Source organism: Plasmopara halstedii (assembly GCF_900000015.1).
Source record: "Plasmopara halstedii genome assembly, contig: Scaffold_470, whole genome shotgun sequence".
Taxonomy (NCBI): Eukaryota; Oomycota; class Peronosporomycetes; order Peronosporales; family Peronosporaceae; genus Plasmopara; species Plasmopara halstedii.
This window is the reverse complement of record NW_020187390.1, coordinates 394,411-416,838: the sequence shown is the minus strand read 5'-3', so window position 1 is coordinate 416,838 and position 22,428 is coordinate 394,411. Positions and strand designations below refer to the sequence as shown.

The following is a 22,428-nucleotide window of genomic DNA, read 5'->3' as shown; positions in this document are numbered from 1 at the left end:
TCGAATCAGTTTTGCTGTAGCACGTCTGGAAGCGTCAATATTGATATGATTACGTTACAAGCACTTTCTTACGAGGGCACATGTAACCTTGTTGCAGGTATTGTATGAATCGCTTCTCCTTCTGTGCGAGGTCAGTGCAAGGTAGATAGTATACGCGAGCAAGACATGCTGAAGTCGTTAGCAAAACTAGTTGAACTTATGTTGTAACGCGCAGGCGATAAGCATCGCTAGACAGCTTTTTCCAATATGCGGTTATATGTAGCCATAATCCACAACTTTTTGGTCAGCACAAAATAGGGCCATGTGACTGTAATTGAAAATTGCAGCTTATTACCGACTCAAATTCTCATTAGACTATTATTCGATCTAAACCAATCAATCGTCTCTATTTTAAAAGTATGACTGGCAGACATCAAAGCACCGTATCAACTCTTTCCTCAAACGTCTTTGTGATGGCACAAACTAAGCGTAAGCGCGGCACAGTAGCTTCTAAAAAGAATAGCCCTAGTACACCTTCCAAATTGACTGATACAGTGGTCCCGAATGGTGAGCTGGCTGCGGCTGAGACGAAGGTGACGAATATTGCTGAGCCTCTCGCTCTCGCAAGAATTAAAGATGAGTACGCTATTATTATTGAATTGCTGCAAGGAAGATTCGGCTTTGTGCGTGCGCTACTTATCGAATTTTGGCCAGAAATGCAACGCGATCCTCGCGACGAGACACAACTATCTGTGGAAGGAGATGCACAGTGGTTCTGGTTCACAGAGATGCATTTTATGGTGATTTTTCTATACGAAGTTGCATTTATGGAGTTTTCTTTAAGCGTGACGAAGCCAGACTCGATCACGGTGGAGCAAGAACAGGAGAAGACGACGTTGACCAATCGTCAAGACATGGAAGAGCGCGTTAGTTTCTTATTGAGGTTAAAAAACTATGTGGATGATCTGGCAAAATGCCGCTTGGCTGCGACTAAACAGGCTGGCAAGAGATTGCCTCGAGTTTTCCGACTTGCTGAACTATACAAGCTTTCAGCAGAAGAGACAACACTTTTGCATTTGCTTGTGGTCATGCAGGGCTGTCAAAGCAATGCTGTGCGGTACCAGATATTGGATGAAGATGTACAACGTCGTGTCTTGACGTATCAAAGATTATCGGGACTGTCGGAAGTCGATATTGCTGAATTTCGTAATGATGAGAGAGAACACGTGAAGGAAGGCACACTTCTTGTAGATGAAGAGACATACTACACGAGTCTAACATTGTCGAACATATGTGTGCGTGTGCTACTTGGACGGCATTTGACGAGTAATCAGGCTTTAAAAGTAAGTCAAACGGCGCTGGAGGAGTTATTAAAAGACGAAGGTATGTCATTTGGCGAGGTGCTGGACTCGTCTTCGATTTCAGGTACTAAAATTGCGGGGGCTGGTCAGAAGCGCGATCGTAATAGGGAAAAAATGGATGAAGACCGAGAAGACGAAGACATGGACAACAGTAATGCAACCAGTGAGAGTGAGACGGAAGATCGTGGCGATAATGAAGATTCGAATGGTTCGGCGTTTTCTTTTATCGGTAAGTACAAAAGTGATAGCAAGCGTGCAAAGCGTCAGGAAAAAGCAGATGAACAGCTACTGCTAAGATCAGCTGAAGCAGGTAGTGGAAATCGTCATTTGCTGTCGTCTTTGATGGATTCGAGTGAATTGAAGGCTTATAGTCCAGAAAACCAGCTAGAGTATCTAGAAGATCGATTTCAGGTTGTTGCTTTTGCAATTAGAGCGTCTGGCGCACGTGTAAAAGACCAGATGAAGGAAGCAGGTACAAAACAGCCTTGGGAATCGTCTGCCCCAGCGTCTGCTGGTCGACGGGAGCTCAAAGCCAAGCAGCGCGTTTACAGCCGTCGGTCACAGCACCGATTGGCTCTGACCCGTCAAGCGGATCTCCCATTACCGCGTCTTGAAGAGCTAGCAGTGAAATTCAAACTCAACCACTTTGAACAAAACGTGATCGTAATGCTTATCGGAAAGACAATTTCACCAGTGATTAAAAATCTCATTGATGGCGTGGATACGTCTCCAGTTCAGCGCATGGATGAGAGTGTAATCATTAATCAGATTTTATCTATATTTTGCGATACTTTTCAGGAACAAGTGGCTCATCGTGTCTTCTTTTATAAGTCTTCGCGATTGCTGTCTCGTGGACTTGTGAAGCTTCATCGCGGGCGATGGCATTCGACAGCGGGTGATCTTGTTGATCAACGCGTAGAGTTGGACCGTCGGGTCTTGGACTGGGTGGTGGGCCTTGACACGGAGATGAATGAGCTTGTGGAAGGCTCGGATTTGTACACTCCGAAAGTCCAGCTGGACCAAGTGGTGCTGCCGGAGGAACACAAGAGCACGATACTAGAGACAGTTGAGAGCTATGAAAGTTTTCGGAGATATCGCAAGAAAAGTGGACTGGAGCAAGCTGGAATGGCGTACGGAGCAGGTTTAGTGTTGTTGTTATGCGGTGCCAGCGGCACTGGTAAGACGATGACAGTCAATGCTGTAGCTCATCATTTAAAAAAACGTGTGCTTCTGGTGGATTTTCCGTCGCTGCAGGGAAAACGGCATGAGGGAATGGAAACGGATGCCGATTTGCGAGGTCTGTTCCGTGAAGCAGATATGAGTAATGCCGTACTGTTTTTTGATGAGTGTGAGAATATCTTTCGGCAGCGAGACAGCGGAGGCGACCGACTGTTGAATGCGTTGCTGACGGAGATTGAACGTTATGAAGGGATTGTATTCCTTGCTACAAACCGTCCGTATGACTTGGATGAAGCCATGCACCGTCGTATTACGGCCGTGTTCGAGTTCAAAGCACCCGATCACATTCAGCGACGAAAAATTTGGGATGTCCTTTTAATGCGTGGCTCGTTGAAAACCGAGGATGGAATTGATTGGGATGCAATTGCCTTAAAGTATGAGCTCAGTGGTGGATTCATCAAGAATGCCATTTTGTCCGCTCTCTTGAAAGCAATCGCAAGGGATGCCGAGTCGCCTGTGATTTCCCAAGCTGATATTGTTGCAGGATGTGCACTGCAGATGCGTGGTAGTCTGCACATGAAGACGTTTGATCACCGTGTTGTACCGACTACGGGACTGGATGAACTTATTGTGGAAGACTCGGTAAAAGATAAATTGCGCCGCATTGTGCAGTTTGAGAAGGCTCGCAGTGTCATTTACGGTCAGTGGGGCTTTGATTTTGGTCAGTCGAACAAGCAGCAAAAGGGAGTGAGCGTGCTTATCTGTGGCCCAGTAGGCATTGGAAAGCTTAATGCTGCCAAGGCCATTGGCTTTGAAATTGGTCGTCCGCTCAAAGTCGTGGGCTTCGGACAACTTGCAGCTGATTCGGCTGCTGAGACCCGGAAAGCCCTTAGAGCGGTTTTTGACGATGCTCGACTGATGGATGCCGTGCTTGTGCTTACAGGTTTTGAGTCTTTCGGCAGTCATATTGAAGGTGGTATTATCCCACTGGATAGTCTCGAGTCCTCTCCTCGCTTTCGCATTGAAGTCATGCGGCTACTGGAGCTCATGAATACGTTTCCAAGTACGACGATCTTGCTGGCAAATGTTGAACGAGCGGCTGCTGCGTCTCTAGTGCAGTCAGAGTTTTGTCGGCGTTTAAAGTTTGTAGTAGAGATGCGAAATCCCAATGCAAAGCTGCGTGAAAAGCTTTGGCGTGCATGTTTTCCACCCAATGCACCACTGGATATGAACAAACCAATTGATTTCCGTCGACTTGCTGAGCGCTATGATTTGAGTAATACAGCTATTAGCGACGCTGTGTTTCGAGCTGCAGCAAGTGCAGCTTTACGCGAGGAAGCAAAGCGCGTGATTACGATGAAGGATTTGACCGATGCCGCAGAGATTGAGCGACAGAAAGCTCGTGGCGGTGCGGGGGCCATGGACAATCTCTTTGTTTAGGCTGTAAGTAAATTTATGTATGAAATTGAAGGCTACAAAGCAGTACATGTATACATGGTAACGCAGTATATCCTTCATTCTTTCACTCTGGCTAATCTTTGATCTCTCTACGTTTCGCCATCTCGCTAACTCAGCACGCCACAGCACTTTAGATGATAAAGGGGATATCGTCGCCACACGTGTAGTCTCGCACCACGTCGTTCTCTGTAATAGTGACAGTACGAATGACGCCACCGGAGCTTCCATCGCGTGCCATAGCGTGCGCCAGTGCTTTTTTAACAAAATGCTGGCATTCTTCCATTGTCATGTCCGGTCTTTAATCATAAAATAGCGTCAAACTCCTACTTCTTGCAAACAAACATTTATTGTACTCACCGGTATTCTGAGTCCACGAGACCGTAGATGTACGTAGAACCACTACCACCTATGGCAAAATCTTGCTCCACCATTGCTCCACCAATTGGAATAGAAAACACCTGACCGCCTTTCACAGGGTCCCAACCAGCCACGATAATGCCTGCGAGTAGGCGGTCCTTGTTGTGGTAGCACAGCGAACGGAAAAGATTCGCAGCTGTGCCTACCTTAGGTAGACGTCCGAGCTCTATACTATGCGAACTCAAGTAGTACCGCACATAGTCGCTAAGTGCCTGTGTATCCGCGGCTGATCCCGAGCGACAGCAAAACAATCTGTCGTGTAGCGGCGTGAGCTTATCACTGACGCGGTTAGCGACATACGTTCCCGTGGACGTGCGTGAGTCAGCGCCTAGTACAACGCCACCCTTGAAGCGTACCGCAATAATGGACGTACCGGCATCCACCTCGCCTGGCTTTAGATACGAAGCTTCGTCTACTTCACACTTGGTCATGGTAAGATCCTTTCTTCTTTACAGGGGAAAAGAATACACTTGTAAATTGTATCAAACGAAAACAGATAACAATAATGTGGTGTACATTGACTTCGTAACTATCAACATGCACTAGTCAAGTTGCTGCGTGTACGGCTTAAATGGAGACGTAATGACAGTAATGGCGGCGGTACGAGCGACAAAGTCGCGCTCGGTAGCTGATAAGAAGCCGCTAGATTTTCCAGCATGAACGTGGTCGCAAGCCACCTGTACCAATTTGTATACATGCTCGTCTGGGAATCCAGGTAAAGCGATTGTCATTTCACGTAATTGATACCATGTCGGAAGCTCAGCAAGGCGAGAATTTAGTTCTTGTTCCGGCGGACACACATCTTGCATACGAAAATCACGCGCACGAGAGGTTATCAGCGCTGATAGAGCCACGTGAAACCACACTCGCCAAGCCTTAGTCCTGTCAGATAGTGACAGCAAGTTCTCCAATCGCTGAATCGACCAGGCTGATGTAACGGCGTGAAGAACAATAAAATCATTGTGTTGTAGCATGACATACAACCACATTATCATATCGAGCGCATGGGTACCGTCAAAGTCGGAAAAATCAAACTCATTGACCTTCTCCCAGAGAAATGCAAAAGCTCTAGGACTATTATGCGTCAAGTGGCCGGACAAAACATTAAGACCACGCTGAATCCAGCCAATATCGAGGTCCTTCACAGGCGAGATGGACATAACACGATCTTGTTCTGACCGTAGGAAAGCGTTGCTAGTGACTGCGTCAACCACTTCATAAACAGTTTGGCGAGTAAATTGTAGCAGTAGATTTTGGCTAAGAGGCATGATAGGCTCGTTAAATGGCAAGTAACTGTAATGCAGATACGCGAGACCTTCCGCGACAAGACGATCACCTCCAATGTGATAGGCATAGCCGAGTTGAATAATGCCGTGCATCAGAGCGCCAGCTAAGCCACTATAGAGGTGAGGCAAATGTTTGCGCACTGCTCCATCAACGCCAAACTTCTTGACGTCCTGTGCGTAATAAGCAAGTAAAGCGTCGTAATTTTGGCGCTTGCCAAGCAACATTTGAATTTGATCATCATCAAGCATGCTTTTTGTTGCAGCATGCTCGTAAACGTCTTCGTGATCTGGATCCTCGACATCAAGCTTTTGCGAATAGTGCGCGGCATAATCAGCGATCTTTTGCTCATTTGCACCGAGATCGTGTAATGCCACGACCGCATGCAACAGGTGATTGGACAAGTAGCTATTATACTCGACTTTATAGCGTAGAGTTGAGTACTTGCGACTCAATGCTTGACGAACTTGCTCAGTCGGCAGCTTGTCTTGATCAGTTTCCGGGACCATGTTTGCAGAATTTGATGTTGATATTGTTGATTGTTAAAGACACACGAAGAAATGGTATTTTAAGAATTTTGTCTATGTATCAGTTTATTCAAACGGATGCGTAATAAAGAGCAAAACGGTGCGCGCAGCGAACAGTATGAGCTAGAGACGCTGCACCGACTTGATGAAGAATGTGTTCATCAACAAGGAGCTGTAGGTCAATGGCACGTCGAACTTACTTTGCCTTCGAAACTCAATTCTGTGATGTAGGGAAACTATCTCAAAGCATTTGACTGTATGGAACGAGCTTTAGTTATGAGACGTCATTTTTTTGGAGTTGAAAGCGAGGAGGTTGTGCAGGCTTGTCGAGCACTTTCTGATATGTGCAATCTATTGGCCATGAGCTTTCTGCAGCAAGACAACTATGCAGTAACCTTTGAACTTTTAAAGAAGGCAGAAGTGCTAACTCAATGCCATCACCCAGTCGAACGAGCCACCACGCTCAATAACTTTGCATGTTACTATCGCCGATTGGGTAAACTCCATGCAGCTATGAGCAGTTTGAAACAGGCGCTGGCTTTGGAAACAAAGTTAAAAAATATTCGCAGTGCTGCAGATACGCAACTTAATATCTGTGCCGTTCTTTCGCAGTTAGGGAAACATCAAGAAGCCTTGAATCATGCACAAGAGGCTATTATCACGTTGCAAAAAGTTCTGGCTGCTGACAAAGATATGATCGGAGGAGTTACTGATGCATCAACTGGAGATATACCAAGCACAAGACTTGACCGTATCTCGGTAATGTGCATTGCGTACCACAACATTGGCGTTGAGCATGAATTCCTTAAGGAATATGCCCATTCTGTTGCAAGCTACGAGAAGGTGGCGCTGATTTTGCTAGAGTTTAGACAAATTGTCTTCTTATGAGAGTGTTTTATGATTTGAGTGCAGGGAGTTGGCTTTGCTGAGCGATATCTTGGCCCCGACCATTCAATTACAACAACTATTCGAGATTCTTGGTTAGCTGTGAAGCGATTGCTGGCTTCAAAGGTGAGTGTGCGGCCAAGATCTGTACAAAAGGGTATAAAAAATGCCGCCAATGCAAGACTCTCATCAAGGCCGCGAATTCGACCGCGTCGAATACCAAATTCGGTGACGAAGAGAGAAATGCATTCGGATGGTTCGAATGGCTTGCAGATTTACACACCGCCTACTTTTAGTTCGGAAGTTATACCAAGGGCCCCTTTATGTGTGTTACCGCCGCTGGAAGATCAATATCTTTTCAGCAGGGGCTTTTCTGCGCCCGGCGACGTTGAGTCGTTTGCTTTGAATTCGTCCCCGACAGATATATTTCCCAATCCTCAAATTAGTTTTGGTGGAACTTTATCCGAGGATGAGACAAGATCACGTATAAACAATACCAGTCAAAATGTAATGATATCAACTAACATCGAGGCAGAAACTTTGACATATAAGCGTAAAGATAGCAAAGACGTCGTCAGAAAATCTCTATCAACAGTTTGCATAAGTCAGAGAAATCGCAATGATGAATATTTGAAGCCCATAGCACATACAACGACCTTGGCGAGTCAGGCTGATGATTTAAGCGGCTTGACATTTGACAGTATCTTTGGTGGGTTCTTTAGCGAAGAAATTACGACAAAAAAGAACGATGAATTGAATGATGCGTCAGGGAGGAGGAGCTATGTATCTCCTCTTCTGACAGAGATGAATAGTTGTACTATTTCCGACGTGGGTGTTGCAAGTCTTTCTCAAGACATAAGGGTCATGAATAAAGAGCTCGGACTTAGTTCCAAGTTCATTTGTTCATTGGAAGAACCAATAGAAGATGCCAATTTAGTAGCGCAGATGATGCACAGTCTCGACCAAATTGTTGATCCCGTGCTGGAAAGTGAAATGCTGAAGGTGACAATGAATGGTACGGATGGCGAAGAAGCCCTTGATGTTTATGCAGCTGACGCAAGTGTTGAAAAAAGAGACCAGCTTTTGGAGGAGGAAGAAACTGATCGAGAAGATCTTTTACATGCTGGCGATGTGGCTGGAGTTTTAAATGATGAGGATAGCAGAAATGACACTAGCGACGCGATTCTTCAGCAGCTCGAGGTAGACCAAGTAATCAGCACAACATATGCAGAAAGTTCTGGCGACTTGAGGTCAAGAGCTTCTGGACCAAGAGATCCTGGCCCGGTCGACGTACTGGAAAATGATTTGACGATCGGCAATTTGGACAAGGCAGTTTTCGATTCCAACCATTTACAAGCTTTCAAAGGTGTAAATGACGCTAACAACTTTCAAAGTTCAAATGTTTATGCATTCAATGACGAAGTGACACCAAATCCCACAAGTGTGATTTCTTACGACTCCATTGAGCTTCCACTAATTTACAATTACCCCATTTACAATAGCAGTTTGGAGACTGGGTGTGCTGTTAACCACTCCAACAGCGAGTCATTAGAAACGAATAGTGAAGATGCAATAAAAGATGAAACGCTACACGACACTGACACCCCAACTGCTAGTTTGAATGTCGTGCCATCAGCTGAGATGGAAGATAATGATAATGCGGAAAGCAACGACAATGATATAAAATCTAATCTGGATGAAGGTCCAGAATCTTAGAAAATTAAATTAGATCAACTTTTATTCAAGGCATTGACTTGGCCACATTGGTAAATTATTTGTCAAAGTCGCCATACATCATTGCTGAAGAGCTTGTGAAAAATGCCTTGATCACATGCGAAACAACTCGTGCCGCAACATAGTAAGGGTACTTAAAAGCAAGTGCCGCAACGCCACATTTCTTACGCCGTCAATGTCTTCTTCAGTGAGAAATGCAATGCTGCTAAGTGTATGGTACCCACGTTGCTCGAGATCCACCCCAAATGCTGTCAGGTCTGGATGACATGCAGTCATCCACTGAACAACTTCGCTTTGTTCACAAACTAATGCAGATATGAATACAATACAATATTTCAGCCAAAACTCAGCTACCTTTCTAGTTTCTACGCACCCATACTGTAAATGCCGGCGCTTTCCTTTGCACTCGATAAGCGCATCCTCACCCGCGGACTTGTAGCCATTTCCATGGCATTTTCGTTCGCATCATTTAGTTGTGCATTAACTTTCATTTGATATCGAATTTGTGAGTCGCTTTCGGCAATTTTTTTACGGATAGGCTTTACAGGCACAAGTGATCGTGGTACTTCCGTCAACAACTTCGGCATATCTTTCATAATTTGAGTCGCGGACATCTCCACAATCGTAAGGAACCAATGCTGTTCTAACCCAAGAAATTGATAATGATATAAATAGCGAGCAAGCAAAATACCAAGATTCTATTCCAATATTAAATCAAATCTAGCGGGGAATCACTCCAAGCCACAATTGACCATACCGCGTTGTTAACGGTATTTCCCGTCACTTTCGCCCACTTGTCAGGTTACTCCCGCATCCTTAACGACATCATTTGACTAACAACAAGGCGGATAAGTCCTCGTCGTCGCGCCTTCTCGTACAGTACGTTACAGCTATCGGCTGTCATGGCAAGCAATGTCGATTTGTTGTTTTCTCTGCAACCTGTTTAAATGTCGTCAAAGTCGAAACCAATGTCATCCTCACCGTCGCCCTCCATTGCCATGTCAACCGCTGTTTCATTAATGCGTGCGTTGTCGGGAAGTTCACCGTAGGCCTTGAGACTGCGAGCCTCGTCGGCATTGTATTTATGAATAACGTCCACCTTTCCGTCCTGGTACTCGCGTAGACTCACAAGAATGATGTCTCCCGCGCCAACCCACACTTTCTTACGCATTTTGCCTCGAATGTGGCCTAAACGCGTTACACCGTCGAAACAGTAGGCCTCTAAACGTCCATTACCTAGCATCCGTACCACTTGTGCATATTCTGCGCATGATTTCAAAGCGTATACATTGTATACATTAGACAAACTCCTTCATGAGTATGTATACATGACTTAAACACGTTAATGGGGTCGCAAATGAAGCAAAATAACGCACCCTGGCCATCCTCCTTAAATTCAAGATCGCGCTTGTTTTCCTCATTATCATTTTTACCGCGGCGGCGATTCTTTCCTCCCTTTCCCTTGTTCTTCGGCATCTTCGTTTCTTCGCTGTCGAGTCCTGCAGTGATGTAACAGCAATCTTCGAATGGTTCGCACACTAAGGAATTTAAACCAATCCACGGCTAAAAAGCATCTTGAGTCTTTTTATGCTCAGGGCTTTTTTTATTAAAAATTTGCTTTACAATATTGTCCATTCTTTTCTGATTTTTATGGCTGGTTTTGCTGTTTTTATAACGCATATCAATTGACAACCACTATTGGTATGTGCGCACTCGTCGCGCTATATCTTCAAGCCGTATAACGTGTTCGTAGTCGCAAGAGTTCTTCGATGACATCCCCAACATGTTTAAATGCTCCATGGAGGCGCCGCGAGGTTCTGTCAAGCAAAAATCCGCGCCCACAAAATCATTCCCTGCGCCGCTCCATGGACGCCACCTCTAGCTACGATACGTTCTGCGTCAATTCCAAGAATATGTCAGACCTGCATTCCTCATGCCGAATGGTGGGACTTCCCACACAAGTGGCTCGTAAGCGGCTACTTCAAGCCATTGAGCATAAGATTCACGAGAAGGAGAGCTCATCAAATGGTACAACCGAGTTCCGCGACCCATTCTCGATATTGCTAGCGCTTTGCGCCATTTTCCGATTTTCTGACGCGGTAAGAAATTTTGCGGGACTGAAGTGGGATCGATATAGAGCGGGAGTAGGTGAAGGGCTCTTTTTAGTGGCCGCTGCAGCTGGAAACGTGCTACTTAACATGACGCAGAAGCGTCGACATCATGCAGAAATGGCCGAAAGAGTACGTGTAGCAGTACAAGAGATGCTACCCAAGAGCAAAGATAAAGGAGATCCGGATGAAGTGCCCATTTGGCTAAACAGCCAAATTCAGCCGACAGTGCTGCTACCTTCAAATAGCTACGCCGCATGTTACCGCGATAATCAGTGGGTTCGATTGCCTATGAATTTGCTGGTCGAAGGTGATGTGGTGGGATTAATGAGTGGAGATATCGCACCGGGAGATGTGCAATCTGTGGAAACAAATCAAAACGAACAATGCCACGTGTATGCAAGAGGATGCAAATTGCCGTCTTGGAATAGCAGACATGGAAAAGATACGACGAGATGCACGGCAACATTTGATCCACCCTTGCTGTTGAAATTGTGTGGTGAAATGCGAATTTTTGAAATGCTGGAGACACCTGTGCTCAGAGATATTGAAGACGCTCTCTTCCGAATCAGACGACCCCTGACACCCACACAAAAGCTACAGATACAAGCACGACAATTGGCCGTGTATGTATGCACGCTATATTCAGTTCTAGTGCTCGTGGCCATTGCATTACGCGCATTGATGCAGCATCGCTCAATAGAAACCTTGCTTACACACATTTTGCTCGGACCTATTGGAATCTGGCTGTGTTTTGCGTCGCTGAATACGCCACTAGTGTTGTTCGTTGCTGAGGCTGCGGCAACTGCATCCATTTTAGGATCATTTGATAATATTTTAGAACCAACAGGAATACAAATGCAAGATAATGACCAGAATGCAGCATCATTTGAAAAGGAGTGTCAGGAGGCTAAGACTCAAGCTGAAGCTGTGAGAAAATCAAATTTTGATACACGACGTGATGGCGAGCAAATTTCTCGTACAGACAGTGCCATGACATCATTTTTGAAAGCAACATCGATTGCCGCGCCCGATATATATGACGTTGAAGATCGCGAAAAGTTGCGCTCGGAAAAGGCCCAAAAGCAGTCAGCAACCAGGCGTTCACTTCAGTATTTTCTGGTGGTGCTTCGATTTCGTGTCATGTATTGCAAGCTCGCGCATTTATCCGACCGGCGATTTCTTCCTGTGCCACTTCGCTCATTCCGTCTTTTGGAGCGCTTGGGTAGCATCACAATGCTATGTTGCTTTGATGATGATATATTGTGTGAGCAAACGCCATCTGTGGAGGAAATCTTCCTTTTGAACGATAAACAAGGCAGCAATACAACAGTCCTAGACTTGCATGCTGAACGCAGTTGTGATACTGGTTTGCAATTTGAAGATCCTAAGTGGAAGCACCAATTGCCATCTTTAAAACCGATTGGATTTGCAATCATGGTCAACGATAACGAAAATGCTGTGCGACATTACGAAGATAGTATGCAATATCTTGTAAATGAAGCGCTTTGGTCAAGCGAGGACGATGGTGCTATAGACCCGTACCTGCGAAGCTGTATGCAGCGACTGTCAGCTCACATTAGGATGCTTCCATTCCCAAAACACTTGCTTAATCTTTCTCGTGAGATGGGCTTCTCGGTCGCTCATGATTTGACAATGTTCCAAAGACGACAGTCTATCCATATTATTTGCCCTCGACTGGCGCACTATGAACACTCCAGTGATCACCATGATCAGGGCCAGGAAGACACGCGGTATAGAGGAAATCTTAAGTCGCATCTTTATTCAACCGTTGTACTTGATAAGCGGTCGCATCGCCACCAATTGCTTTCTCGTGGCCACCCAACGGTTGTGTTGGCGCATTGTAGTGAGTACTGGGATGGCAAGTCAATATGCCCGCTTTCACATGACAAACAACGTGCGATACTCGAAATGTATAACCAGTGGCGTGTCGAGGATTTGGATTGTATTGCATTTTCCTACGTTCCAGTTCCGTCCAAGCTCAATAATCTTTTCAGGAGTTGTACTTCAAATGGCCATGGAAGCAATTCTTATAGTTCGCCCGATGAAATGTCGGACAAGAGTCAGCAAAGTAAGCTGGACGAACCCTTGCCGCCAGTGTATCTTGTTGACGATAGTGCGGCTGGCGAGCTCAATTCTCTTCAATTAGATGCTGCACGAAACAGAATGCCGCTTTCACGCAACAAGGGCGATGGCCAAGGTTTTGAGCAAGAGTGCATACGCACAAGTCAACTTGCAGGGCCGAATTCGCCACTTGTTTCCCCGCACTCGGTTCATGAAATGTCTTTGGACCGAGAGTGCTCGTTGGAGCCACGAAATACCAAGTCTACCGGAGCCCTTCCTAGTGGCCAGCTTACACCGCCCACCAAGCGGCATGGACATTTTACAATGAGCGACATTGAATCGTCGATGGGGCTGCATCCATCCGAAACGAACTCTGTTCAAAAGGATTCAATGCTATGGCGTATGCAAGATGATCAGATCTTTTTGGGTATGGTCGCAACTGGCGTTCAGCCAAAACAGTACACACCTGACTTTATCGAAGACTTGGACGCATGTGGTATTCGATTTGTGTATTTTTCTCCACGCAATATGCGTAGGAGCAAAATGCTTGCCGAGAAAATGGGGATTGAGACAGATTGGAACTGTGCTATATCGCTCCGCCCTCTAATAAGCGATGGCCCGGATCCCCATCGCATGACATCAAACTACTCAGACTGGGACGTTAAAGCTCGATTACCGCATGGCGTTGAAGCGATCAAACGGCATCTTGCCGAGGTGGACAATGTTCCGCTATTGGTGTCACTTTACACGGATAGCACACCTGACACGATAAGCGAGATGATATCGATTTTTCAGGAAAATCATGAAGTAGTCATGGGTGTTGGCTCATCGGTAAAGGAAAGTAATGCCCCACTATTTTCAAAAGCTGATTTAGCAATCGCATTGCAAGGTGGCGTACATGCATTCTTTGATAAACCGATTCCGCACGGAAAAGAACTTTCTGTGCTCTCTGATGAGGATATTCAGTTTAGTCACATTTTGAACACGTTAGCGTGTGCTTTTCGTTTGGATAGTTCGTCAGATGGTGTGAGCAATCAATGCTCAAAGTCTTCAGATGGTAACAAAAATACAGTGGGGGGAAATGCTAGCGTGGCTCACTTAATTGAGCTTATCAGGCTGGGACGACGTATGCTCACCAATTTTTATCAGTTGAACACCTTTATTTTTGTATCGCAACTTTTTATCGCCACGATCATCCTCGCTTCATATGCCATACCATTCCCACACGTTCCGCAGCTGACCTGTGCCTCCATTTTCTGGTTGCTTTGGGCTTTTGTGCCAGCCCTCAGTCTGTCAATGCTTGCATCCGAAAGTGAAAAAGGCATAATGAAAAAGACTCCACGCAAAAATGAAGAGTTGGACATGGAACAGGATCTGTCACGATTGATTGCATATTTTATCGGACGCCATGTGCCTTCGGTTTTGCTATCTCTTGCGGTCTTTGAGTGTTTATTTGGTTTCTCTTTGGAAGCGTCCAACTTTGCAGATCCGAATACTTTTGAAGCAAAAATTTTTTATGAATACCGATGGTTGGATTTTGTGCTAGACACTGATTTGGAAACCATGATGCCACGATCAGCCGCTGTTAAAGCAGCAGTGGATCGTGCTGAAGCTGGAATGTTGTTAGTAATCGGAATTTGCATTGTGACCTCGTCATGTGGATATTTGTACCGATGCGAAAGTATATTTAAGCAATCTCCACTTCGAAACATCATCTGGGTGACTACGGCATGTGCGCTGCTCTGCTTACAATTTATCTTCAGCATCCTCCGTGCTGGAATAATTGGTGCAGATGGTGTTACTCTGTGGCATTTTGTGAGCCAGTCAGTCCCTCAGTCTCTCTGGGCTTTGGTTTTTGGTGTGTGGCCACTTGTAATTTTAAGCGTTGACGAAGCGATTAAAATCCATGACAGAAGGCATTTTGTGCGCTACAACAAATTCCTTCGAATGCAGTTTGATACTCGCCTTGGTATGTGGAGCCCAAAGTAAGGTGATCACTTTGTAATATTGCGATCCGTATTCTGGAAATCTCCGAAAGCCCCTACAGGAACTGGTGCTGTTGACAATAGAAACAAATACTAATCACAGCTCACATTTGATACCTAAGTCAATAAACATGTTTGATTGAATAGAGATCCGATGAGGCATGTAGACGATGATTCCGGTAACAAATGAATATTTTGAACACTTAATTGCGATACTTCGATGCTGGACCGTGTCGCAGAAAACAAAACAGGTCTAAGAATCGCATCAATCATCCGGACCGCGTTTTCAAACAATGTTGCTTGGATTAGGCAACCCTTGAGCACTGTCGATGACTGATTCCGTACGAAGAAAGGATCACACAGAACACCGTGAGTGAGGCGCTAACTTTGCAATGGGATGTCCTGCTGTAGACAATGAAATTGAAATCCACAGGTGTTGTTTGCGCAGGTCAATCAAAAAGAACAAATTTATCAGATTTTCTTCTCGGCAATTTTGTCAACTAATGGTCCCATATTGCTCGCTCATTCTCTCCATATATAACTCTGCACATGATATTTAGTGATTCGTCCAAGAAAAATGTTGGTGAATTGAACTAAGCCCACGCAATTTACGTCAACAATGTCGGGGTATATCAAAAGTTGACAGCCTATTGTGAATTGGCTGCTTTTAATTATTCTGGTCTTGTCAGATTGTCCGACACAGTTGTTGATAAAATCCAACTTGTGAGCCTGGGCCTTCGTTTGATGCAAAGCAAGTAAGCTTGAGTGATATAGAAAAAATTTTGCCGAATTTTTGAAACTTGAGACGAGTTATGCCATTATAAATACTTCAACTATAAATTTGGTGTAGACCTGTGAAAGGATCAAGATATTTAATGCAGCATCTCCACCCAAGTGCTGGTTGATGCTATTGTTTGCAAGAGTTTTAGTAATGCAAGACTCAGGAGAGAAAAATATAAAATATATCACGCTCAACTATCGAATTATGACCAAGTGTTTTTCCAGAATATGTTTAAGAACATAATTCAAAGTGTAACTTTTTTATGTAAGTATATATTCAACTTCATGCCGGGTACTCTTAGAGAATGAGACTTAATGTTATGAGCGCAAGAAACCACAATTTCAAGCTGCATAACGTCATCAAATGCTTCACTTGAACAGAAAAGTAATAATAAGATATGAGCAGTCAACCCACGACGAAAGAAATCACAATTTTAAAATCTTTATTTGTACATCTATCATCACAAATTTGATGAGGGTTTCAAGCGATTTAAGAGAGCACTACTTCCGTAGACTGGGCATTGTCAGTAGATGAAAATTTTGTCTAGAGGCTTCAGTTGCTTTCCTAATAAAGACATCCGTGCCATTGAGCTCCATTTCTTCGATCACGCAATACTTGTCATTCATTGACTTCAGATAATTACGTCTCATATTACACTCAGTCGGTTGGACTGAGCCAAGGGCATCATCATAAAGTCGCTGGAGGGCGGCTCAGCCATCTTAAGGTTGGGTGAGCTGTGTCCACTGTGAGCACTATAGTCGTATGCCTGCCCGCCGTGGTACGAGTTATCCATACCATTCACCTCTTTATCCTCAGAAACACGAAGACCCACCGTGTACTTGAGCGCCATCAAGATGAGAAATGTCATTATTGTTGAGTAGCCAGCGGCCACACATTGTGAAATAAGCTGATGAATGAATTGCTGTCCATGACCGTGAAATACACCACCCTTAATCGCCGGATTAATGTCGGGTGTTGCAAATATACCTGTCAGCAGACCACCCATAAAACCGCTCAAGCCGTGAATACCAAAGGAATCAAGGGTGTCATCATAACGCAATACGTTTTTAAGATGAACGGCTCCAAAACCAGTAAGAGCACCAACAACACCGATAATGACTGCGGACCATGGGTAAACGTAGGCACAGCCAGGAGTGATAGCTCCGAGTCCAGCAACAGCTCCACTGACCGAACCGCATAGTTCCACCTTTTTGTGGACACTAAACTCAAGAGCAGACCAGGTCAAAAATCCAGCACACGCTGCCAAATGTGTATTCATAGCAGCGATCGCGGCAATCCCGTCAGCAGCACCATGGGATCCGGCATTAAATCCAAACCAGCCGAACCACAATAATGTAGCTCCAATCATCACAAGTGGAACATTGTGTGGTTTCACCGGCTCCCCGTGATTGAATCGTTTGCCCACAACTATTGCCGCTATAAGAGAGGCAAATCCACTCGAGACGTGAACGACTGCGCCACCGGCAACATCCAAGGCACCTAATTTGCCTTCCCATCCCATAGCGGTGATCTTCCAGTCGAGATCGAGTTCATGTGACCACATCCAACGCGCAAGTGGATCGTAAACAAGGGAAGTCCACAGTAAAATGAAAAGTAAATAGCTTCCGAACCTCATGCGGCCAATAATGCCACCACTAATCAACGCTGGTGTGATTGAAGCAAATTGCGTCTGAAAGAAGGCGAAGAGGAGATGAGGGATACGTGTACCATATGTACCACTGACATTAGCGCCAACGTTGGTGTATCCGGCCCACGAGAATACGCCTTCCGAGCAAAAACATGCAGAGTATCCAAAGGCAAAGAATTGAATCGACACCATTGCCATGCTCATAAATGACATCATCATGGTGTTGGATGCCATGTCATCACCAGCCAAACCGGCATAAAAAAAGGCAACACCTGGTGTCATAAGCATCACCATGGCACTCGATATGAGCATCCACGCAGTGTTACCCGAGTCGATGGGTACATCGTAAGCGCTGCTAGCTTTCTCACCTCGCGAAAAATAGTTGACACATTTGTTATTAGTACGATCAAGGTACTGAGAAACATCGCAGGTGATGATCGCCTTTGAGCTTGTTTGGGTTGAGATAACTAATACACCGAATGACAGAACTGCAGTTACAACGATGACTACGGACGTATGATGTAGTAGGAAACCAAGCATACTCGCAACAGCGTCGCAACGTAGCTATTCAAGATAGCAAACTGACGTGCTCTAGAGATGAAGTGACGTGATGAAGTTTTATTCTCCTATCTCTTCTGCAGGACAGCATATTCAAGAGGCGTTAGGCAAGAGACATTTGCACTTTTCATTCGTGTCGGTTCGCGAACCTGTAATATCATAGTGCGTTCAGTTAACAATCATTGGGCCGTTTTCGCAGTTGATAAATAACGAAAGCGATCCGAGGTCTCTTTCTTCATTCAGCCTAACGCCTAATGTTCGACACGGACTTTAAAGGTTTTGATATTACAATGTTTTTTCATTACAGATTAAATATGTGGCCTCACAAAAATGTCCGAAATTTTAGAAGATGAATCCGCTTTTGCAGACAGCCCAAAAGCCATTTTGTCTACCGAAGGATTTACATCAAGCAACCAGATTTCAGCCTTTTCTAGTAATAGACAACCCGAAGTCCCAAGACCACTTCATGCATTACCAGACCCAACCTACTTTTCGGTCACGGGAAGGCTTGATCCCGCAACTTCCGACTTGCCCATGCAGTATCGTAATCACTCCGCCAGAACACCGAATGGAATTTTGAGTGTCATGACTCCTATCTGGGACATTGCACTTGTCCCTCCTATACTTGGAATTTGTATATTATATTCGTATGTTTGCTGGATTGTAAGGTAGCAAGGCATTTTGCCGAAGAATTAATGTAATTAAACTTATTTCCCCACTGAACACGTTGAGCGCTGATCTGATTCGTTAGTTTTATTTGAATATGGCATCAATGTCTGAAACACCATTTAGTTAGGTAGTCATTTACATCTGCGAGCTCTCCTTGTTGTGTGAATTGCATAAACTAAATACGGGAGCTCAGCGAATAACTGTCCGAAGGGCAGCTGGAGCATGCACACGATCGACCTTGGAATCCATTGTTCGACCATTCTCCGGACTGTCGATTGCTTCAACCCCACGGCTGATTCTCTGTATTGACCAAAACCGAGTTGGTGACTGGATGACGAGGACCTATAGCACACTTAGTGAATTTTTGTAAAGAGGAGCATCATCATTTTTTGCGAAACACTATAATTTTCGTGATATTACCGGCTCCTTGAAGCGACATCATGGTCTAAGTGACAATAGCTTGCAATTCCTATTCGAGACCGATTATATGTAACGGCAGGTTTCTTGAAAACTTCAGTCAAGCTCAAGTCGATGTGACAGCGAAGCGATAGATCGGTGGATCGGTCATCGACGGAACCTGCAATGACGATATTAGCCAGATAAATCTGGCGTTGAACGATGTGAGAGCTAATTTAGGAAGCATTTTGGCAGCAGGGTTGCCGTTATTCTTTGCTTAGAGAAAGCTAAGCTAAGGTCACTGACCTTACGCCCAGTTGCCGAGGGCTTGGAATGTGCTTCCCGTAAAGCCGCGGACGTACTGTCCGGAGATGCACCCTGTGCAGAAGAAGAAGGACTTTAGCCGCGGGCGCCCTCGCCACCAGCTAGGCTTGGTATTTTTTGTGTCGTAGACACAGTGCTCATTGAGCGGATAAGGTTTGACGTTGCTCTCATGAGCGTAAAGGTGTCTCAGACACGTGAGCCTCGTATAAGGCGATCGTTAAATGTGTATTAAGGATATTCACATTTTTAATTTGGGAGAGTGTAACGGGGTGACACGAACCATTGAAAGAAAGGGCGGGTCGCACAAGATTGTACTACAGTACAAAGGTGCGTATGACACAGTTAATGTTATCACACAGTGGTGTGGCTACACCGTAACAAGAAGCTACCACGTGGCAGGATTGCCAGTAGTAATGCTTATCACTATATTAATTAGGTTTCGCTATATTAATTAGGTGTTACTACAATAATGAGGAAAACCTAGGTGTTAGATATTGATGGCTCTGCCACAACAACAACAACTGAATACAGTTTTGCTTTTGAAAGAAGTGTTTGATTGCCTTGGTAAGGGTTCATTACTTAGAAGTTACGGATTGTGATCCGCTACACTTGTACTGGTTCTTGGAAAGAACGTAAGGTCGGCGACCTTAGGTTAGCTTTCTCTAAGCAAAGAGAACAAAGTTCCTCTGCAATGTATATCTGTGCATACGGCCGGTGGGGCCTGAACAAATGCGTCACAGGGCGATTAAATTTTGCTGGTGTATTGACAGTTCTTGGGTCATCATCAGCCACTCCCAAAACACCCCGCTAGAGTGACTCACCGCTATCAGCGGGAGATCATTCGCTCTCATAAGAAATTGGTAATACCCATCGATTAATCCGTGTGCACTCCACTTTGTACATCCAACCATATTGTTCTCGGAAACATCCTATCTTGGGATTGGCGTGAAAACCGGAATGATGGCAGCGGTGAGCTTACTAAAAGCTTGAACGATACGCCACTTGCCGTTCTGCCCATTCGACACCCACGTTTTGTGGGATACTTACTCTCACACGCCATCCCTGCGCCGTGCTTCGCACGAAAGAAGGCGTCGATGACGTCACATTGCTCCTTGGGCAGGGGTCATTGGCGTCTTACGCGAAATTTGGTTCCCGGAACCAGATCGATCTGATGAGGCACACCTCGGTTCAAAGCTAGAGACGACGGCGGGTCTTTGATGACGACGTCTTAATTTTTTTACCATAGTATAGTACGGATTTGAGGGATCCTTCAGGCTCAAAGATCCACTTCGTGCGATCAGCACCCTCTTGGTGTCCTCCGATACAGTTTATCCAGAAGTGACAACGAGTTGATCTCCTCTTCCGGTCGTATAAAGACCACTTCGGCTAATTCACCTGCCTTCAAGGCACCATCGATATGTTCGAGGGGCATTTCGTCCAGCTTAAGAAGAGCATCCACCGGGGGAATAGCCTCGAGGGTGATGTTGTCGTCGTCCTCCCTCGTCATACCGTTGATGAGGGCGTATAGCTAAGCGCTATTGTCTACGGTAGCCACATCATGGGTCAACAGCATCCGGTATTGCTTCACGGAGGTTGTACGTCTCGGCGAAACCAGTGTGACCACGCCCCCAGTGCTAGCCCAATTTTCTGCTCCTCCGGGGCCCTGAGCAGGGCTCAGTGCATGAGGTGCCACTCCACGCGCATCACTGGGGCCTCGCCCTCGATGCCTCGGCCATTGGCCGACCATGCCACTCTTGGCATACAGTAACCGCTTTGATACTTGAGCAGCGCTCAGTGGGTTACGTGCTACTCCAAGCTCAGCCTGCGAATCATGCTCGAGGCTCCTGTCCGATACACCTTTGCTCACCAACTCGAGTACTCCGATCTCTAGCACTTTACTGTTTCGGTCCAGTGCCCGCTCCAAAAGATTTTTGCCTCCTAGCAGAGGTGGGTTCATGACTTACAAAGGCTCTATCAGAAGACGTGCGTGTGGCTCCCAAGGTCTTTGACCTTCAGTCAGTCCATGGCTCATGGTGTTCCAGCCATGCCATACCAAGGATGAGGTCATACCTTGAATCCAAGTCTAAGCCTGAGCAGCGTTCCTCGCTATCGAAGTCAAAAACTTGACACTGAGGTCCACAGGAATCTTCGGCATCGTGACACATGTTCTCGTCGCTATGCGAACAGTGACGATGTCAATCTACCGCGCCCTCAGCGTCCTTAGCATACAGCTGACTTCTTTCTATCGTGGAGCGTCGAGCATAATTGCCCGCCGCCCCGGAGTCGATAGGATCTTCCATGGCTTCATAAATCCCTCCCCGGTCGCTTTCACAACCAGCAAGCCCTGCTTGTATATACATTCCGTGTTCAAGAGCTTGGAGCTCTTCGGGGCTAGGCTCTGCTGAGAATCTGCCACTTTGCGTCTTTTTAGAACTCAGTTCTTCCCCAGTGGGGCGCCTCCCGCCTTCAGACTTTTGTCATCTCCCCGCGACAAACCAATCTAGGTAGAAGCGGGATGTCAGTTCCACGAACCTTGTAACATATGTACTATGTTATGCTCTATGTAACGTACGCAACATGTTATGTTCGATGTTACCGATTACATTGGTACATTGAAGTACAAAGCCGCACCCATCGTGTCCACAGATGTTCACCCATCTTGTGGATCGCACCTGGGTACCGTGTTGATCGTAAGCACATGTTGCTGAGTATCACCCAAATGCAGCCAATCACAATTCAGTCACCCATTACGTCAGAGCGCCTATCCAATGAAAAGCATCGGACCAGAAACACGATCAAACAATCCAACGATGACGACTACATATTTCATGTCCATTCATTTCAGTTAACCAAAACAATAAAGCTCACTTCTGAATCTGCCAAACACTACAATTGGTAGCACTTGCCTCCAAGCCCGGAGGAGCCGCCCAAGATCCAAGCCCAAGACTGCCAACACTCTTAATTCCTGTGACTTGTGAGCAGACTTGTTTCCTTCTTGGTTCTCGGGTGATTGGTCCAGACTACAGTCTACGAGTAAATCTCGCAGTGCC

The 22,428-nt window shown here is 45.6% G+C and overlaps 8 protein-coding genes across 8 annotated transcripts; 4 read left to right on the top strand and 4 right to left on the bottom strand.

The window, feature by feature from the left end:
- Positions 1-452: 452 nt before the first annotated feature.
- On the top strand, positions 453-3,959 carry PHALS_10297 (aaa domain containing protein; the record flags this gene model as incomplete). The annotated part of the gene is made up of 1 exon (XM_024725695.1): positions 453-3,959. One exon carries the CDS (start codon positions 453-455, stop codon positions 3,957-3,959), a length of 3,507 nt encoding a protein of 1,168 aa, XP_024576445.1.
- Positions 3,960-4,107: 148 nt separating this feature from the next.
- Positions 4,108-4,825, bottom strand: PHALS_10296 (proteasome subunit beta type; the record flags this gene model as incomplete). The annotated part of the gene is made up of 2 exons (XM_024725694.1): positions 4,108-4,273; positions 4,335-4,825. 2 exons carry the CDS (start codon positions 4,823-4,825, stop codon positions 4,108-4,110), a joined length of 657 nt encoding a protein of 218 aa, XP_024576444.1.
- A 111-nt stretch (positions 4,826-4,936) lies between these two features.
- PHALS_10295 (proteasome subunit beta type) lies at positions 4,937-6,187 on the bottom strand (the record flags this gene model as incomplete). The annotated part of the gene is made up of 1 exon (XM_024725691.1): positions 4,937-6,187. One exon carries the CDS (start codon positions 6,185-6,187, stop codon positions 4,937-4,939), a length of 1,251 nt encoding a protein of 416 aa, XP_024576443.1.
- A 96-nt stretch (positions 6,188-6,283) lies between these two features.
- Positions 6,284-8,806, top strand: PHALS_10294 (Tetratricopeptide repeat-containing domain; the record flags this gene model as incomplete). Its single annotated transcript, XM_024725690.1, has 3 exons — positions 6,284-6,379; positions 6,437-7,048; positions 7,118-8,806. 3 exons carry the CDS (start codon positions 6,284-6,286, stop codon positions 8,804-8,806), a joined length of 2,397 nt encoding a protein of 798 aa, XP_024576442.1.
- A 55-nt stretch (positions 8,807-8,861) lies between these two features.
- Positions 8,862-10,300, bottom strand: PHALS_10293 (eukaryotic translation initiation factor x-chromosomal; the record flags this gene model as incomplete). Its single annotated transcript, XM_024725689.1, has 5 exons — positions 8,862-8,912; positions 8,993-9,129; positions 9,198-9,467; positions 9,806-10,087; positions 10,201-10,300. The coding sequence occupies 5 exons, from the start codon at positions 10,298-10,300 to the stop codon at positions 8,862-8,864; spliced, it is 840 nt and encodes a 279-aa protein (XP_024576441.1).
- Positions 10,301-10,593: 293 nt separating this feature from the next.
- On the top strand, positions 10,594-15,006 carry PHALS_10292 (Uncharacterized conserved protein; the record flags this gene model as incomplete). The annotated part of the gene is made up of 1 exon (XM_024725688.1): positions 10,594-15,006. The coding sequence occupies one exon, from the start codon at positions 10,594-10,596 to the stop codon at positions 15,004-15,006; it is 4,413 nt and encodes a 1,470-aa protein (XP_024576440.1).
- Positions 15,007-16,429: 1,423 nt separating this feature from the next.
- On the bottom strand, positions 16,430-17,971 carry PHALS_10291 (ammonium transporter family; the record flags this gene model as incomplete). Its single annotated transcript, XM_024725687.1, has 1 exon — positions 16,430-17,971. The coding sequence occupies one exon, from the start codon at positions 17,969-17,971 to the stop codon at positions 16,430-16,432; it is 1,542 nt and encodes a 513-aa protein (XP_024576439.1).
- A 272-nt stretch (positions 17,972-18,243) lies between these two features.
- On the top strand, positions 18,244-18,661 carry PHALS_10290 (uncharacterized protein; the record flags this gene model as incomplete). Its single annotated transcript, XM_024725686.1, has 2 exons — positions 18,244-18,265; positions 18,336-18,661. The coding sequence occupies 2 exons, from the start codon at positions 18,244-18,246 to the stop codon at positions 18,659-18,661; spliced, it is 348 nt and encodes a 115-aa protein (XP_024576438.1).
- Positions 18,662-22,428: the final 3,767 nt, after the last annotated feature.